General features: G+C 41.3%; 2 protein-coding genes across 5 annotated transcripts in view; one reads left to right on the forward strand and one right to left on the reverse strand.

The window, feature by feature from the left end:
• Nucleotides 1–16,485, reverse strand: part of BBS4 (Bardet-Biedl syndrome 4) — a 393,503-nt gene that overhangs the window by 319,560 nt on the left and 57,458 nt on the right. The gene's annotated exons all lie outside the window — the stretch shown is intronic.
• The window catches only part of HEXA (hexosaminidase subunit alpha), a 56,407-nt gene that overhangs the window by 38,469 nt on the left and 1,453 nt on the right, over nt 1–16,485 (forward strand). Inside the window, exon 15 of one of the 3 annotated variants that reach the window (XM_030930210.1) lies at nt 12,252–12,753. The exons of the other annotated variants lie outside the window; for them this stretch is intronic. Within the exon in view, the coding sequence (XP_030786070.1) occupies nt 12,252–12,274 (23 nt within the window). The 3' untranslated portion in view covers nt 12,275–12,753. Of the gene's footprint in view, nt 1–12,251; nt 12,754–16,485 lie in introns of those variants that run through there. 3 annotated transcript variants of the gene reach the window in all.

The following is a 16,485-nucleotide window of genomic DNA, read 5'->3' on the forward strand; positions in this document are numbered from 1 at the left end:
AGCCACCACGCCCGACCTGTCAGGCACTATTATAAGCACTTTACTGGATGTTAATGTATTTAATCCTCAATCCAGCCAACGTGGTGTCAATATTATCCTCATTTGACAGGTAAGGAAACAAACATAGGAAGGTTAAGTGACATCGTATGGTTACACAGCTACGCTGAGTCCCAATGTGCACTGGGGAGTTACAGGGGATGTGATTCGTAGCTCATCTACCTAACTCTAGCCCCTACTGCTGTCAACCACTGTCCTGGGCTGCCCCACGTCAGACATCTTCCTCCTCTTGGACACCAAATACAGACATACAGATAAAGCTGGCAACTCAGCTATTTCTGGGCTCAAATCCATTTCTTCTCCTATGTTTAAACTAAGTTGAAACCTCTCGGTCCTGCTTTTATTAGTCAAGTTGCGTGAAACAATTGCCAAGTTTGTCTGTTTCACCACTTTCCATTCAGGCCTCATGATCCTGCAGTTGGGCTGTAATCCTCATAAGGGCCGCTTCCACTAAGGCCAACAATAACCTACATGTTGCCAAATCAAGGGACATTTCTCAATAATAAGGAAAACAATTACTTGACCTTTTCTCAGATTTTACCCCTCCTTCTTTGAAATTCTTTCTTCGCAGGCTTTTGTGACACCATTCTTTCCTGAGTTTCTCAATGTCTATCACTGACTCCTTCAGTAAACTCCCAGCCCATAACCAAGGTTTTGTCTCCTATTTTTTTTTTTTCTTCTTTGAGACAGAGTCTCACTGTCTCGCTCTATTGCCCAGGCCGGAGTGCAGTGGTGCAATTTCAGCTCACTACAACCTCCGCCTCCCAGGCTCAAGCGATTCTCCTGCCTCAGCCTCCCAAGTAGCTGGAACTACAGGTGTGCACCACCACACTAGGCTAATTTTTTTGTGTTTTTGTAGAGACAGGGTTTCGCCACGTTGGCCAGGCTGGTCTCGAACTCCTGAACTCAGGTGATCAGCACACCTCAGCCTCCCAAAGTGCTGGGATTACAGGCGTGAGCCACTGCCCCTGGCCTTTCCTCTTATGCTTTCTTCTTAGTTATCTCATTTACAGTTAGATAGTCTTAGTGTACAGTCTTACACCTGGACAGCCATAGGTAGGTAGGTAGGTAGGTAGGTAGGTAGGTAGGTAGGTAGGTAGATCAGATAGATAGATAGATAGATAGATAGATAGATAGATAGGTAGGTAGGTAGATCAGATAGATAGATAGATAGATAGACAGACAGACAGACAGACATATACATAATATATGTGTGTGTCTTTCCTCTGGGTTCCAAGCTGAGGTAGCCAACATCTTCATATCATCTGAATGCCCATTACATACTTAAAGCTCATGTCCCAGGCAGAATTCATCTCTTCATAGCTCCCCACTCTGTTCCTCCTGTATGACTATTCTGCTGGTCATTAGAGCCAAAGTCTGGGAATCATCTTTAACTCCTTACTTCCTATCATAATTGTCACCACAACATCCCTACTCTATATAAATAACTCTTAGATTCATGTATTCGTCTCTATCTACACTGCCACCATCTTTATTTAGGATCCTAATGAATGTATCTGCCTCAGTTCTTCCAGTCATCTTTTTTTTTTTTTTTTTTTTTTTTTTGAGATGGAGTCTCGCTCTGTCGCCCAGGCTGGAGTGCAGTGGCCGGATCTCAGCTCACTGCAAGCTCCGCCTCCCGGGTTTACGCCATTCTCCTGCCTCAGCCTCCCGAGTAGCTGGGACTACAGGCGCCCGCCACCTCACCCGGCTAGTTTTTTGTATTTTTTTTAGTAGAGACGGGGTTTCACAGGGTTAGCCAGGATGGTCTCGATCTGCTGACCTCGTGATCCGCCCGTCTCGGCCTCCCAAAGTGCTGGGATTACAGGCTTGAGCCACCGCGCCCGGCCTCCAGTCATCTTTTTAAACTGCAAGTCAGTTTATATGTTTCCTGCTTTGCCCCATTGTCCAATTCACTCAGAAGTATACGGCAGTCTTCCTCTTCAAGATGATGCCTTTGATCACTCAATAATGATTTTCTGACACTCTACCTATATTAGTTACAAGGAAATAGCTCAAACTGGATTATGCAAAAAAAGATATAACATTGTGTCATGTTATACATCTCCACATACACATTCAAAATTCTGACTTATGTCAGCCTAGATAAACATCAACAGAAGTACATAATTATATGACCCTAGGGATAAATCTATTAAAAGACATAAGGACTTTGCGGAGAAAATTACTAAATTTTGGAAAGACACAGAAGATAGAGATGTAAACATGTTCATGAAAGAGAAGACTCAATATTCATAAGGATTTTAAATTTATCTGCGGGTTCAATGTGGTTCCTATTAAAATGCAATTTTCTTTTTATTTTGGAACTTGAAGCTGATTTTAAAGTAAGTGCAAATCTTTTTTGGAGTAGGGGAAACTTGAAGCTGCTTTTAAAGTAAGTGTAAGAATACCTAAGAATAATGAAAAAGTCAATTTTTAAGAAGAGAAAAATAAGCTGGGCGCAGTGGCTCACGCCTGTAATCCCAGCACTTTAGAAGGCTGAGGCAGGTGTATCACTTGAGGCCAGGAGTTCGAGACCAACCTGGCCAACATGGTGAAACCCTTTCTCTACTAAAAATACAAAAATTAGCCAGTCATGGTGGTACATGCCTGTGATCCCAGCTACTCAGGAGGCTGAGGCAGGAGAACTGCTTGAACCCGGGAGGCGGAGGTTGCAGTGAGTCGAGATTGTACCATTGCACTCTGGCTTGGGAGACAGAGCAAGACTGTCTCAAAATAATAATAATAATAATGAGAGAAAAATGTACAATATGGAATAGAGTTGATGTCCAGCCAGTATACACTTTGAGTGATCTCATTTACACTCAGATGTATCTTCAGCTACCCTTATATGAAGTCACAGACTCATGCCTGTATTTCCAGCACTCTGGGAGGCCAGGGCAGTAGGATCACTACAGCCTGAGTTCAGGACTGCAGTGATCTATGATTGGAGCATTGCACTGGAGCCTGGCCAACAGAGTGAGACCCTATCTCTTAAAAATTAAAAAATAAAAATAAGTCATTATAAAAGTGTAATTATCAAAACAGTTGGTATTGGTGCAGAAATAGACAAAAAGCCCCATAAAACAGAATGGGGAATCCAAAAAGAGGCTTATCCATATACAGAAACCTGAAAGTGCAGAGGTTACGTAACAAATTGGGAGACTTCAGATTCTTGTAGGAACATGGTAGAAACCTGGTTTTTCATCTTCGAACTTCTCTAAAAACCATAAAGAGCAACAAGGTGCATTTAAAAACAAGAAGGCACAAACTAGTGAAACAAGAAGAAAGAGCCTAAAGACTCCAAACTACCTGAATTTAATGCTAATCACTGGTTCAGGAAAATTCACTTTATTCAAATTTTCTTACATTTATTCAAATATGAGTAAAAATACTACAGATATACATACAAGAAAAAGATAAAAATCATTTCAAAAATTAAGGCTGGCCGGGTGCAGTGGCTCACGCCTGTAAACCCAGAACTTTGGGAGGCCAAGGTGGGTGGATCACCTGAGGTCAGGAGTTTGAGACCAGCCTGGCCAACATAGTAAAACCCCAGCTCTACTAAATATACAAAAATTAGGTGGGCATGGTGGTTCACGCCTATAATCCCAGCTACTCAGGAGGCTGAGGCAAGAGAATCACTTGAACTTGGGAGGCGGAGGTTGCAGTGAGCCGAGATGCACCACTGCACTCCAGCCTGGGCAACAGAGTGAGACTCTGTCTCAGAAAATAAAATAAAAAGTATAGGCCGGACACGGTGGCTCACGCCCGTAATCCCAGCACTTTGGGAGGCCAAGGCAGGTGGATCACGAGGTCAGGAGATCGAGACCATCCTGGCTAACAAGGTGAAACCCTGTCTCTACTAAAAATACAAGAATTAGCTGGGCATGGTGGTGGGCGCCTATAGTCCCAGCTACTCAGGAGGCTGAGGCAGGAGAATGGCATGAACCCAGGAGGTAGAGCTTGCAGTGAGCTGAGATTGTACCACTGCACTCTAGCCTAGGCAACAGAGCTAGACTCTGTCTCAAAAAAAAAGGAAAAAAGAAAAAAAAATATACACACACACACACACACACACACACATACATATATATGAAGGCTACTTTCTCATAGTGATAGACTAGATAATTTGGAACAATCTTACCACTGGAGACAATGAGAAAAGCTTGAAGGCATTGGAATGGTAAAATATTATGAAACATTACTTGGATGAGATGTAAGAAAGACTAAAACCCTGAACAGTAAACCTAGCATTTGGGGGCATGTCTCTTCTGGGTGCAACTGCCAATTCCAAATAAGGCTGATAAAATGCTCTGAAGCACTTTTGACAACCTCACAGGGTTGGGGATTAGAAGTTGTAGTCCATTCCTTTTGATTCCAGGAGGTAGGAAAAAATAAGTAAATAAAATGAAAAATAAAGTTTTAATCCAGGGCCTACAAAAAGGACCCTGTAAAACTCTCCACTTTTTGGGTTGAGACCTCAAAAGACCAAACTCTATCAAGATAAACTGAAAACAGACCATTCATTGCAGAAACTGCTTAGATTTGAATCATCTGAATCACTAAAATTAGTTTGATTATCTCAGATTGCTAGAGCCCCTAGATGCCTTCCAGAAACAAATGTATATCCATTCTGTAGAAGGAAAATGTACCCCTAGACCTCCAATTATTTCTAAAAATATTTTTCAAACACAATGCCTATCATATAATCAGAAATAACCAGGCACATGAAGAGAATATTAAGGGAGTAATAACAATCAAGAATTTTACAAAATTAATGACAGGCAACAAACCACAGATCCAAGAGTCTCAGATAGCACCAAGCAGGATAAATGCCAAGTAATAATCTACATCTATACATTATTATATTCAAAACTGCAGAAAATCAAAGACAAAATATTGAAAGGAGTCAGAGAAAAATAACCCCTGCCTATAGGGGAACAAGGATAAGGATTACATTGGCCTTCTCTTCAGAAAACATGCAAGCAAGAAGAGAGTGAAGTGAAATATGTAAGAAAGAAAAAAAGGGGGGATAAACCCAGCAGCCTAGAATTCTGTTTCTGGCAAAATTATCCATCAGAAGTGAAGAAGAAATAGATTTTCTCAGACAAAGAGGACTTGAGAAAATTTATCACCAGTAGATCTGCCTTGCAAGAAAATTAAAGAAGTTATTTAAAGAGAGAGAAAATGATCTAGGGGCTATATGAAAAAACTTGGGGCTATAGGAAGAAAGGAGGAGCATTAGAGAAAGAGTAAATGAAGATAAAACATTTTATTTTTCTTAATCTGAAGTGATCTAACAAATAGCAGTTTGTTTGAAATAATAATACCAGCAATGTATTCAGTGATTACCTTACGAATAAGTGAAATACATGACAGCAATGTTATAAAGAATGAGGCTAGGCACAGTGGCTTATGCCTATAATCCCAGCACTTTGGGAGACTGAGGTGGGCGGATCACAAGGTCAGGAGTTTGAAACCAGCCTGGCCAACATGGTGAAACCCCATCTCTACTAAAAATACAAAAATTAGCTGGGCATGGTGGCATGCGCCTGTAATCCCAACTACTTGGGAGGCTGAGGCAGGAGAATCAAATCACTTGAACCCAGGAGGCAGAGGTTGCAGTGAGCCGAGATCACACCATTGCACTCCAGCCTGGGTGACCTTGTCAAAAAAAGAAAAAAAGAAAAAAGAAAAAAAAAAAAAAAAGAACGGGAGAGAGGAATTGGTAATCTCAATGCTTTGGAAGAACAAGATGGGGAGGATTGCTTGAGGCCAAGAGTTCAAGACCAGCCTGGGCAACATAGCAAGACCTGTATACTCTACAGAAAATAAAAATTAGCCCAGCTACTCAGAAGGCTGAGGCAGGAGGATTGTTTGAGCCTGGGAGGTAAGGCTGCAGTGAGCTATGATTGCACCAGTGCACTTTAGCCTGGGTGACAGAGAAAAACCCTGTCTCGAAAGAAAGAAAGAGAGAGAGGGGGATGAGAGAGAGAGAGAAGAAAAGTAAGAAAGAAGAATGAAAGAGAAGAATGGAAGAGAGAAAGAAAACAAAAGAAAAGAGGACTTGGATTACTTATAAATGTATAGTGTGAAATTTAGGGCAGCAACTAAAAATTTTTTTAAGAAGGCTTGAGTGCAGTGACTCACACCTGTAATCCCAGCACTTTGGGAAGCCAAGACAGGAGAATCACTTGAATCCAGGAGTTTGAGAGCAACCAGGGCAACATAGTGAGACCCCGTCTCTACTAAAAAAAAAAAAAATTAAAAAATTAGCTAGGCATGGTGGTGCAGACTTGTAGTCCCACCTACTTAAGAGGCAAAAGGGGGAGAATCGATTGAGCCTGGGAGGTTGAGGCTACGGTGAGCCATGATTATGCCAGTGTACTCCAGCCTGAGGGACAGAGTGAGACCCTGTGCCCCCAAAAAAGTATAACTGCTATATTAAGAGAAAAGAGAAAATGGAATTATATTAAATGATCAGTTAAAACCGAAGAAGACAAAAAAAGAGAAATGAAAGAAATAGCAAGGGCAACTTTATCAATGGTCTAAACACACGAACTTTTAAAAAAAGGGCCAGGCACAGTGGCTTGTGCCTGTAATTCCAGCACTTTGGGAGGCCGAGGTGGGCAGACTGCTTGAGCCCAGGAGTTCAAGACCAGCCTGGGCAACATGGCAAAACCCCATCTCTATAAAAAGTACAAAAAGCCAGTGTGGTGGCACGTGCTTGTAGTCCCAGCTACTCCGGAGGCTGAGGCAGAGGCTGAGGCAGAGGCAGAGGCAGGAAGATCACCAGACCCCAGGAGGTCGAGGCTGCAGTGAGTTGTGATTGCGCCACTGAACTGCAGCCTGGGTGACAGAGAGACCCTGACTCTAATAATAATAATAATAATAATTTGAAAACGACCCAACTTCTGTTGTCTATAAGAAATCAACTTTAAATATGGACACAGATGGGTTAAAAGTAAAGGAATGGAGAAAGATGCATCATGCTAACACTAATCAAAAGAAGGCTGGTGGCTGAGCATGGTAGCCCATCTCTTTGGAAGGTCAAGGCAGGAGGATCACTTAAGGCCAGGAGTTTGAGACTAGCCTGGGCAATATAGTGAGACCCCCATCTCTATGAAAGAAAAAAGAAAGCTGTGTTAGTTTCAGATGGAGTCAGCTTCAGAGCAAGGAAAATTATCAAGGATAAAGAGGGCCAGGTGCGATGATTCATGCCTGTAACCCCTGCACTTTAGGAGGCCGAGGCAGGAGGATCACTTGAGACCAGCCTGGGCAATATGGTAAAATGCCATCTCTACAAAAAATACAAAAGTTAGCCAGGCGTGGTGGTATGTGCCTGTAGTCCCAGCTACTCAGAAGGGTGAGGCGAGAGGATCACTTGAACCTGAGAGTTCAAGGCTGCAGTGAGCCATGATTGCAACAACAGTGCACTTCAGCCTTGGTGACAGAGCAAGACCCTATCTCAAAAAAAAAAAAAAAAAAAAAAAGGGCTATTACACAATGATAAAGAGATCAGTTCTTCAAGAAGACATAATCCTTTATGTGTATGCCCTACTATCAAAATACATAGGAGAGAAAAAAAACTGATAGAACTGCAAAAAGAAATACACAAATCTGCTCTTACAGTTGGAGTCTTTGACAGCCCTGTATTAGGAGTTAACAGATCCAGGAGAAAGACTGGTAGTGACATAGTTGAAGTGTACAGCAACATGAGTCAACTGGGTTTAAACATTCATTTCAAGTTCACATGGAATATTCACCAAGATAGACTGCATTTTTGGGCATAAAACACTCCTTAACATATTTAAAGAGCTTGAAATCATACAGTGTATGCCCTCAAATCACAAAAAATAATTAAGCAGAATTCAATAACAGAAATATAGCTTGAAAATACCCGAATATTTAAAGATTAACCAATACACTTTTTTTTTTTTTTTTTGTATTTTTTTAGTAGAGACAGGGTTTCACCATATTGGCCAGGCTGGTCTTGAACTCCTGACCTTATGATCTGCCCGCCTTGGCCTCCCAAAGTGCTGGGATTACAGGCGTGAGCCACTGCGCCTGGGCATTTTTCTTTTTCTTTTTTTTTTTTTTTTTTTTTTGGAGATGGAGTCTCACGCTGTCGCACAGGCTGGAGTGCGGTGGTGCGATCTTGGCTCACTGCAACCTCCGCCTCCCAGGTTCAAGCGATTCTCCTGCCTTAGCCTCCGGAGTAGCTTATTAACCAATACACTTCTGAATAAGACATAGGCCAAAGAAAAGACTCAAAACTAGCCTGGGCAACATAGTGATACCCCATTTCTAAAAAATAAATAAATAATAAATTAGCTGGGTGTGGCACACACTTGTGGTCCCAGCTACTCGGGAAGCTGAGGTGGGAGGATCACTTGAGCCCAGGCAGTCAAGGCTGCAGTGAGCTACTGTGATGGTTAATATCGAGTGTCAACTTGATTGGATTGAAGGATGCAAAGTATTGTTCCTCTGTATGTCTGTGAGGATGTTGCCAAAGGAGATTAACAAGTCAGACCCATCCTCATTCCAATGGTCACAATCTAATCAGCTGCCAGTGCAGCTGGAATAAAGCAGGCAGAAGAAAGTGGAAGGACAGACTGGCTGAGTCTTCTGGTCTTCATCTTTCTTCTGTGCTGGATGCTTCCTGCCTTCAAACATCGGACTCCAAGTTCTTCAGCTTTTGGACTCTTGGACTTAAGTGGTTTGCGAGGGACTCTATGGCCATTGGCCACAGACTGAAGGCTGCACTGTCAGCTTCCCTCTTTTGAGGTTTTGGGACTCAGACTGGCTCCTTGCTCCTCAGGTTGCAGACGACCTATTGTAGGACTTCACCTTGTGATCGTGTGAGTCAATACTCCTTAATAAACTCCCTTTCATATATACATCTGTCCTATTAGTCCTGGCCCTCTAGAGAACTCTAACTAATACAGCAATGATCATGCCACTGCACTCTAGCCTGGGTGACAGAGTAAGACCCCACCTCAAAAAAGAAAAAAGAAAAGAAAAAGACTCGAGAAATTTTGAAAATATTTTAAACTAAATGAAAATGAAAAATACAACTTATCAAAATTTGTGGGATGTAGTAAAAGCAATGCTCTAAGAGAAACCTGTAGCATTGAATGTATATATTCCAAAGGGAGAAATATATGAAATCAATAATCAGCTTCCACCTTTGGAAACTAGACAAAGAAAATTAAATTTCAAATAAGGAGAGAAAATAAATAATAAAAATTAGCCACCCTGGCCTACATAGCAAGACCCCATCTCTACAAAAAAAATTTTTAAAAAATTACCCAGGTGTGGTGGTACGTGCTTATAATCCTCGCTTCTCAGGAGACTGAGGCAAGAGAATCACTTGAGCCCAGGAGGTGGAGGCTGCAGTGAGCCGGGATTGCACCACTGCACTTTAGCCTGGGTGACAAATTTGTGGGCATAGAATTGTTCATAATATTCCTTTATTATCCCTTTTTTTTTTTTTTTTTTTTTGAGATGGAGTCACTACCTCTGTCACCCAGGCTGGAGTGCAGTGTCACGATCTTGGCTCACTGAACCTTTGCCTCCCAGGTTCAAGCGATTTTCCTCCTGCCTCAGCCTCTTAAGTAGCTGGGATTACAGGCACCCGTCACCATGCCCCACTAATTTTTGTATTTTTAGTAGAGATGGGGTTTTTCCATGTTGGCCAGGCCGGTCTCGAATGCTTGACCTCAAGTGATCTGGCTGCTTCGGCCTCCCAAAGTGCTGAGATTACAGGCATGAGCCACTACGCCCAGGCTCCATTATTATCTTGTTGATGCTCATGGAATCAATAGTGATGGCCTATCTCTATTTTGTTGTTGTTGTTGTTGTTGTTGTTGTTTTGTTTTGAGACTGGGGCTCATTCTGTCCAGGCTGGAGTGTAGTGGCACAATCACGGCTCACTGCAGCTTTGACCAACCCAGACTCAGATCATCCTCCCACCGAAGCCTCCCAAGTAGCTGGCACTACAAACATGTGCCACCAAGCCCAGCCAATTTTTATATTTTGTAGAGACAGGATTTCCCCATGTTGCCCAGGCTGGTCTTGAACTCCTGGACTCAAGCAATTGCCTGCCTCAGCCTCCCAAAATACTGGGGTTACAGGAGTAAGCCCCATCTCTAATTTTTGACATTAATAATTTGTGTCTTATTTTTTTCTTGGTTAGCCTGGCTAGGGGTTTGTTAATTTTATTATCTTTTCAAAGAACCAGCTGTTGATTTTGTTGATTTTTTTCTCTTTGTTTTCAATTTCACTGATTTCTGTTCTAATTTTTAAAGTTCTGGAGATATTGGAGTGGTCTGAACTTTATAAGATCTTGAGGCTAACAAATCAACTCTTCCTACCAAGACAAAGCCCAAATAGAGGAGAAACTGCTGGCAGTAGAATCCAAATAGAACTTGGCAGAGACAATAAGGGAAAAAAAAGAGAGAGAAGGTCCAGATAGAAGTAGGTGGAGTAGCAGAGGATGCCTGTCTCCGGAGTCAAAGATCATATTTGTATCACTGTTTTAAGAAAGGTAAAGAAAACTCTAAACCTTTGAAGCTAGAAAAGCTATTCTTGGCTGGGCGTGGTGGCTCATACCTGAAATCCCAGCACGTTGGGAGGCCAAAGCGGGCAGATCACTTAAGGTCAGGAGTTCGAGACCAGCCTGGTCAACATGGTCAAAAAAGAAAAATTAGCTGAGTGTGGTGGCGGGCGCCTGTAAATCCCAGCTACTCAACAGGCTGAGGCAGGAGAATCGCTTGAACCTGGGAGATGGAGGTTACAGTGAGCCGAGATCGCGCCACTGCACTCCAGCCTGGGTGACAGAGCGAGACTCCATCACAAAAAAAAAAAAAAAAAGAAAGAAAGAAAAGAAAAAGGCTATTCTTCCTATTGCCCTTTCTAAACAGAACAACTCATTGCACTTAAAAATGAGCAATTAGGTCAGGCGCAGTGGCTCACCCCTGTAATCCCAGCACTTCGGGAGGCCAAGGCAGGTGGATCACCTGAGGTCAGGAGTTCAAGACCAGCTTGGCCAACATGGCAAAATCCCATCTCCACTAAAAATACAAAATTAGCCAGGTGTATAGTAGCGTGTGCCTGTAATCCCAGCTACTTGGGGGGCTGAGGCAGGAGAATCACTTGACCCTGGGAGGCGGAGGTTGCAGTGAGCCGAGATCATGCCACTGCACTCCAGCCTGGGTGACAAGAGCGAAACTCCATCTCAAAAAAAAAAAAAAAAAGCAATTAAAACTACTCAATTGAAGTCCATACATAAAAGAGGAGGATAGGGAATAATACCATAATGTCCCTATTGCCAATGAAAGCATGACAGAATGATTTACCCTTAAAACAAAAGAAAACCATTAAGAATTAGAAAAATTCAAAAATGTGATGATTGGAAAAAATAAGATGTTTAAAAGTGAGGTTACAGAATGCAGGAGGGAAGTAGAATAAATGAAAAGTTATTTCAGAAATAAAGTCTATTCTAGAAGTTTCACAACTCTAGAAAAAATTCAAAAATGACAATGGATAATACCTTTGGACAAACAGAAGATTAAATGGAGGTGATCTGCCCTTCTTTGGCCTCCTGAAGTGTTGGGATTACAGGTGTGAGCCACCACGCCTGGCCATGGAGGATTTAAAAAAAAAAAAAAAAATTAAAGAAGAAAGAGATGAAAAAGGATTTGGGAGAAAGTGATTTTAAAAAACACACACACACACACACAAAATAGGCAGAAGATCTAACATATGTATGATAGGATTTCCTGAAGAGGAAAGGGAAAGCAACAGAACAGAACATATACTAAAACTATACTTTCATACTTTTTTTTTTTTTGAGAGGGAGTCTTGTAGTCTTGTTCTGTTACCCAGGCTGGAGGGCAGTGGCGTAATCTTGGCTCACTGCAGCCTCTGCCTCCTGAATTCAAGCAATTCTCCTACCTCAGCCTCCCAAGTAGCTGGGATTACAGGCGCCCACCACCACGCCCGGCTAATTTTTGTATTTTTAGTGGAGACGGCGTTTCACCATATTGGCCAAGCTGGTCTTGAACTCCTGACGTCAAGTGATCCACCCGCCTTGGCCTCCCAAAGAGCTGGGATTACAGGCAAGAGCCACCGTGCCCGGCCTAACAGTTTTGTTTTGTTTTGTTTTGTTTTTTTCCTGAAATAAAAAGGCTTCAAACTACGGGTTGAATAGACACACGTACCTGGGGAGAACAAACCTGGAATGGCCAACACCTGAAGAGATGACAACATGTTCAGTGCCAGTGCTGGGGCCATGTTATGCAAATGAACCAAAGATGACCTCTGTATATTGGCCCTATGTTGTTTACTTCTTCAGAGCAGACTGAGACCCATTAGCTCAAAAGCCCATTGGCACCAAACTCAAATTTTTACATATCCAACTAGTTTAAATTTAGCCCAAATAGAATGGCCTTCAGCATTGTTGTGATTTAGGCTGAGATAGCTAGACCTTTATAATCCTGTATTAATCAGTCATTGAATTTGGACTGCCCTGGGAAGGGGCATGACCTTGAGGCAAACTCTGAAGGGGACAGCACTCCCCTAAACTATAACAACACATTGTTCACTGAAGGGTTGGGGGAAGGGAGGTCCTAACCATCACATCACAATGGCAGCACATCACACCACATGGGAGAAAGAAAATAACTGAGGAAACAATGTCTGCCAATCCTCTAGAATTGAGGGAAAACATAAATGTGCAGATTTAGAAAGCACAAGGCATTTTAAGCAATTAAACACATCCTTGTAAAAGTGAAGATTGCCAAAAGAAATCAAAAGATCTTAAGAGCAGTCAGGGAAACACTAACTACCTGCAAACTGACTGCCAGTTGATGTCTCATAAGCAAAAATGGAAACCAAAGTATGGTGAAATAATATCTTCAAAGTGAAAGTAAGAGAAAATAATTGTAATTATATATTTACTAAGTTATTATTCAAGATGTGACTCGAAATAAAGAATTTCCAGATAAGCAAAGCAGAGCTTATCACCAACAGTCTCTTGACTAAAGGAACTTCTAGAGCAGTAATTCTTAACCTTGCTTCCACACACATTGGATTCAACAAGGGAGCTTTAAAACATGCTGATGCCTGAGTCCCACCCCAGCGATTCTGATTCAACTAGTCTAGGCTATGGATGTAACAAGGCCCCTTCTCCCACCTGCCATCAAGGTGTCATCAGAGAATGTCAAACGAGGAACTAGGACTTGTATACCCACCCAGCATTAACAGATACGCCTCTTATGGGTTCAGTGGAGACCACATGGGACTCTTCTCCCTTCTTGATAGAGTAGCATCATAGGAGTCTCTAATTGGAAGCTTTCACTCCCGCCCAGCAGTAATGAGGCCACTTTCCCTTTCATTCGAGGTGGTTTCAGCAGAGACCTAGTAGGAAACCTTAACTTCCACCTTTATCTCACAATAACAAGGTAGTGTCCTTGTTTCCTCACTAGTTGGGGGTCAAAGAAGGCCTGCTAAACATGTTTAAATTAGATATAACATTTAAATAAGATCCAGAGTCTCATAATAAAATACCCAAAATGTTCGGGAATCAATTGAAAATCTCTCATTATACTAAGAATTGAGAAACTCTCAACTTTAATGAGAAAAGTCAATCAATAAGCATCAACACTTATTAGAGATGTTGACACACATATTAGAATTATCTGTCAAGAATTTTTAAGCAGCCATCATGAAATGCATCATAAGCAATTGCAAACACACTTGAAACAAATGGAAAAATAGAAAGTCTTAGAAAAAAATAGAAAATGTAAATGAAGACCACATGGAAATTTGTTTTTTTCAGACAGAGTCTCACTCTATTGCCCAGATGGGAGTGCAGTGGTATGATCTTGGCTCATTGCAGCCTCCACCTCCTGGTTCAAGCTATTCTCCTGCCTCAGTCCCCCAAGTAGCTGAGACTACAGGGACATGCTGCCACACCCAGCTAATTTTTATATTTTTAATAGAGACAGGGTTTCACCATGTTGGCCAGGCTGGTCTCGAACTCCTGACCTCACGTGATCTGCCTGCCTCAGCCTCCCAAAGTGCTGGGATTACAGGTGTGAGCCACCAAACATGGCCCACAAGGAAATTTTAGAATTAAAAAATACAACCAAAATGAAAAACTCAATGGATTCAATGCCAGAATAGAGATGATAGAGGAAAGCATCAGTGAACTTGAAGATAGAACAATAGAACTTACCCAATCTGAACAACAGAGAGAAAATAGATTTAAAAGAAAATAGATAGAATCTCAGGGACCTATGGGATTATAACAAAAGATCTAACACTCCTGTCATGGAGAGAGAGGAGAGGGGAGATGGGCTTAAAAAGTACTTGAAGAAATAGTGGCTGAAAACTATTCAAATTTAGCGAAAGATGTAAAGCTACAGATTAAAGAAACAAAGTGAGCCCAAAACAGGATAAAGCCAAAGAAATCCATATCAGGACACATGATAATCAAACTTCTGAAAGTTAAAGACAAACATAGAATTAAGAAAGAGATGACAATATCTTATGTATAAAAGAAAAACAGGATCTCTCATCAGATACTACAAAGGCCAGAAAAGAAGTGGCACATTTTTCAAGTGATGAAAGAAAAGAACTGTCAAACCAAAATTCAATATCCAGCAAAAGTGTCCTTCAGAAATGGAGGGGAGATCAAGATATTCTCAGATGAAGGAACACTTAGAGAATCTGTCACCAACATAACTACTCTAAAAGAATGGCTAAAGGAAGTTCTTAAAATGTAAAGGAAATGATAAAAGAAGGAATCTTGAACTATCAGAAAGGAAGAAAAAACAACTGAAAGAAGGAAAATATGGGTAAATGCCATAGACTTTAATGCTTCTGGAGTTTTTTATAAATGGTGATTGGATAACATTGTCTAAAGTGGTTCTGAAATATATAGAGGAAGTACTTAAGATAATTATAAATGGGGAAAGATAAAGGGACTTAATAGTAGGTAAGGTTTCTACACTTCACTCAAACTGGCAAAATGTCAATACCAGTAGACTGTGATAAGCTATGTATGTATAGAATAAGAAACACTTTATCCACAAGAGCACAGGAAAAACAAAACAGAAATGAACCAGGTGTAGTGGCTCATGCCTGTAATCATAGCTACTTGGGAGGCTAAGGTGGAAGGATTGAGGCCAGGAGTTTGAGACCATTATGGGCAACATAGCAAGACCCCATCTCTAAAAACAAGAAGAAAGATAAAGCAAAGAGAAATGAAGAACAGAGGCAACAAAAAGAAAACAAAAAATTAAGTGACAGTCTTAAGCCCTAACATACCAATAATTACATTAAATGTAAATGTTAATTAAATGTAAATTACAGACTCATACCTGTAATGCCAATAATTACATTAAATGTAAATGGTCTAAATATGTCAACTAAGACAAAGATTGGTAACGTGGACTTTAAAAAAAGACCCAATTATATGCTGTCTAAAATCAACCCACTTAAATACAACTATATAGGTAGCTTAAAAGTAAAAGGATAGAAAAAGGTATATTTTGCAAAGATTAATCAAAAGAAAACATAAATGGCTATATTAATATCAAAGTAACTCTCCATGCAAAAAGTTCACCAAGAACAGAGTGACATTACATAATAATAAAAGTATCAATTCACTAAGGCATCACAGTTTTTAATGTTTATGCCCCAAATGACAGAGCTACAGAATATGTGAGGCAAAAAATAATGGAACTGAAAGGAGAAATATACAAATCCACAATTACAATTGAAGCCTTCAACACCTTTCTCTCAACAATTGATAAAACTATTAGACAAAATCAGCAAGCATATAGAGCCGGGCACAGTGGCTCTCACTTGTAATCCCAGCACTTTGGGAGGCTGAGGTAGGCAGATCACTTGAGGTCAGGAGGTCAAGACCAGCCTGGTCAACATGGTGAAACTGCATCTCTACTAAAAATACAAGGCTGGACCGGGCGCGGTGGCTCAAGCCTGTAATCCCCGCACTTTGGGAGGCTGAGACGGGAGGACCACGAGGTCAGGAGATCGAGACCATCCTGGCTAACATGGTGAGGCAGGAGAATGGCGTAAACCTGGGAGGCAGAGCTTGCAGTGAGCTGAGATCAGGCCACTGCACTCCAGCCTGGGCGACACAGCAAGACTCTGTCTCAAATAAAAAAAAAATTACATAGGACTGAATGAAAATGAAATGTTCCAGTAACCCATTTCATGGTCAACTTATTACAAGGAGTAACTTTCTATTAAAGGAGAAAAATAATTTATTTTATTTTATTTATTCATTTAGTAAAAATGGGGTTTTGCCATGTTGGCCAGGCTGGTCTCAAACTCCTGATCTCAAGCAATCCACCCACCTCAGCCTCCTGAAGTGCTGGGATTACAGGTGTG

The sequence above is a fragment of the Rhinopithecus roxellana genome, chromosome 5, assembly GCF_007565055.1.
Source record: "Rhinopithecus roxellana isolate Shanxi Qingling chromosome 5, ASM756505v1, whole genome shotgun sequence".
Taxonomy (NCBI): domain Eukaryota; kingdom Metazoa; phylum Chordata; class Mammalia; order Primates; family Cercopithecidae; genus Rhinopithecus; species Rhinopithecus roxellana.